The sequence below is a fragment of the Pholis gunnellus genome, assembly GCF_910591455.1.
Source record: "Pholis gunnellus genome assembly, chromosome: 20".
Lineage (NCBI taxonomy): Eukaryota > Metazoa > Chordata > Actinopteri > Perciformes > Pholidae > Pholis > Pholis gunnellus.
This window is the reverse complement of record NC_136547.1, coordinates 9777202-9780361: the sequence shown is the minus strand read 5'-3', so window position 1 is coordinate 9780361 and position 3160 is coordinate 9777202. Positions and strand designations below refer to the sequence as shown.

Sequence of the window (3160 nt, the reverse complement as noted above, 5' to 3'; positions counted from 1 at the left end):
ACGACGTCTTTCTTCCCTTAAAAGGACATATCCAGGAATGTCAAGGCATGCAAGGGAGTGTTTGTGGAAGTTACATTTCCTCCATCGGGGGTGCGAAGGAGCATTATGTATTTTAATACCCATAATAATATAACATTAGGATCTGTTTTAGAATATAAGTTCAGTAAAATTTATAGAACCGTAATATCCAGATCGAAACAACTTATAAATAGTTTTTTCAAGAGAGTAATAATAGCGTCATGCTTAATGATTTCCCCTATTTTCCTCACTTGGTTTGATCTGAATGTTCTGTACGGAACCCAACATGATTATCAGGAAGTGAAGGGCGGTGGTTGAGAAAAGAGCAGCATCGGGCTAGCTGATAAGTGTCGTGTAGTTGTCAGGTAAGACCGTCTGTTTTGGCTTTATTTCTCTGCATACCACACTTATCTACAATAGAAATGCTTTGCTAACACTATATCAAACTGATAATAGTAATTGTAAAGGATTGCCGTATGTCTGAATATGGTGTTGTGCCACTTTGCACTGAAAACACGGCTAGCTGTTAGCTTCGCGGCTAATTTTGTTATGGCTCAAGCTAGGCCGCAACTGTATACGTACTTGCTGAAGCTCCAGGAAATGGAATAAAATGAGTTCTTAAAACTAATTAACACGAGGATAAGTTGTGGATGAGGATGACTATCTGGTTTTACACGTCACGGTTAGGAAAGTGCTCATCGCTAACTTAAGTAAGTCACCATAATGTTAGCTACTTTTTTATTTTGGGAACTCTTCTGTAAATATTTTGATGGCATTTCAAACTTTATAATTATTTCTTTGTAATTGTAAAAACTAACCGTTTAAAGCAAAAATAAAAGTATTCTGTTGTCTCCGATTTTAGAAATTGCTGTTTTTCATTTATTATAATAATAATAATAATCTGCATATTGGTTCTTTTCTATGCTATTATAACAAAAAAAGCAATTTGTGTCACACTGGGAACATATGTTTGACCGTTTATACACTGAATGCTTAAGTTCAGCCCTAACTTATATTAAAACTTGTATCACTGAACCTTCATCTCATAGATAATATCGAGCCATGTCTCCATATTAACAGTGTCTCAATAAAAGGCGAAGCTCTACGCAGCACTCGCTGTCCGGTTGAGACAGTTTCCCATCAACATCCAGGTGTGAATGTTGGAGAGCATCTTCATTCAAGACATTGCCTGATAAGGGCATCTGTTCTCACATCGCTAATTCTCCTGCCTTCAGTGAAGCCAGTGAGCTGATCAACCTAGAAAGCTGGGGAACATTTCCATTTATAGCTCAGTGAGGGACACCACGCTGGGGAATCGCTGCCAGATAATTTGAATACCCTTCCACTGAGTTGGGAGCATGGATGACAAACTCTTATTTTGAGTAACGTTATGATCCACATAACCTTTTGATCAGATTGTCTCCGTGTGTCATCTTTATGCTTTGTTGTTATGTCCTTTTCCTCTCTCCTTATTGTATTTACATGTCATTTGATAATGGTCATCTTCCTTAAGAAGTAAGCTCCCATCTGTTTATAATGCAACATGTTTACATAAACATTTATTTATTTCCGCAGGTAAAACAAAAGTCAAAATGTCTAGCAAAAGAGCAAAGGGAAAGACCACGAAGAAGCGCCCTCAGCGCGCAACTTCCAATGTCTTCGCCATGTTTGACCAGTCTCAGATCCAGGAGTTCAAGGAGGCCTTCAACATGATTGACCAGAACCGCGATGGGTTCGTGGACAAAGAGGACCTTCACGACATGCTGGCCTCTCTTGGTGAGTAGGAGGGTCTCTGAGTCAGCTTTTACTTCAGGGTTAGCTCATCGAACACGTCTGTAAGAAGCTGTGGGCAGCTCTGCATTTTATTCATGTGGGTGTGCACCTATGCTGTACAATGTTTTAAAACTAGTTCTACAAGCAAACATTTTAATCATCGGTTGTTAGTGTCACTTGTACTTCTGTTCCACTTGTACTTCTGTTCCACTTCTGTAGTCGAAACCCTTCAGACTAAGTGCATCATAACCGGCTCTATTTATAGGGAAAAATCCAACTGAGGATTACCTGGAGGCGATGATGATGGAAGCTCCTGGACCCATTAACTTCACCATGTTCCTCACTATGTTTGGGGAGAAGCTCAATGGCACAGACCCCGAGGATGTGATCAGAAATGCTTTCGCTTGCTTCGATGAGGAGGGGACAGGTAAATTCAGACACAAAGCACTTTAAAAGTGTTCTTACAAATGAAGTTGCCTCGTCTTAGCCTCATCTGATTTGACTGTTTTCCACTCAGGTTCTATCCAGGACGAATATCTCAGAGAGCTGCTCACAACAATGGGTGACCGGTTTACAGATGATGAGGTGGACGAGCTCTTCAGAGAGGCCCCCATCGACAAGAAAAGCAACTTCAACTACGTGGAGTTCACACGCATCCTAAAGCACGGCGCCAAGGACAAGGACGATTAAAGAGCCCATACCAGCGCAATTCTTTCCACCCTCTTCTCTTCCGTCAGCTAGATCACAGTGCTGCTTGTCAACTTTCCAGTACGAACCCCATTTTAAACTAAACCAAAGCAATAACTATCCACTCTTGTTTGTTGTGAACTTGCCAAATGTACACATCTCTAACGAGAAGAGGAAAAATAGGTTGTAAAATGTTTTTCCTGTCATGTAAAGATGTGAAGTGGCAGCACCTGGGAAGCTCTAAGGGATAAGTCTTTGCAATTCTTGTGATCAGGTTTAGCTGACTTTTTACATTTTATAATATAAACTTTTTAAATAAAGCCATCTATCAAGTTGTATTTTGACTTTCTCCCTTCCATAAAGGACAACTGAAATAAGTGGTGCATTATTCTGTCTTTATTTTGTTTATAACTAAGGTGCTTATGCACATTTGTTTTCCTTCCTTGGGTGTCTTGTCAAGACCTGACAAGTCGACTCTACCTCCTCACTAAATTCATTCAACGTGTGCTGACTAGTGCCAGCTGAATTCTTCCCGTAAGGACAAATGAACACCGTTACTAAAAACTAAGGTGCATTTTTGTGGTGCAAAAACTCAAAGAAAAGCTGTCCAAATACCATGATCACCTGAATACTGCTGTGAGCGTTTGTCATGAAAATCAAGTGCTTTCTTGTTAAAAACCCT

The 3160-nt window shown here is 40.1% G+C and overlaps 1 protein-coding gene across 1 annotated transcript; it reads left to right on the top strand.

The window, feature by feature from the left end:
* Nucleotides 1–278: 278 nt before the first annotated feature.
* On the top strand, nt 279–2816 carry myl12.1 (myosin, light chain 12-1). Its single transcript, XM_079181899.1, has 4 exons — nt 279–383; nt 1594–1794; nt 2057–2218; nt 2309–2816. The coding sequence occupies exons 2-4, from the start codon at nt 1611–1613 to the stop codon at nt 2479–2481; spliced, it is 519 nt and encodes a 172-aa protein (XP_079038025.1). The 5' UTR covers nt 279–383; nt 1594–1610; the 3' UTR covers nt 2482–2816.
* The last annotated feature ends 344 nt before the right edge of the window (nt 2817–3160 follow it).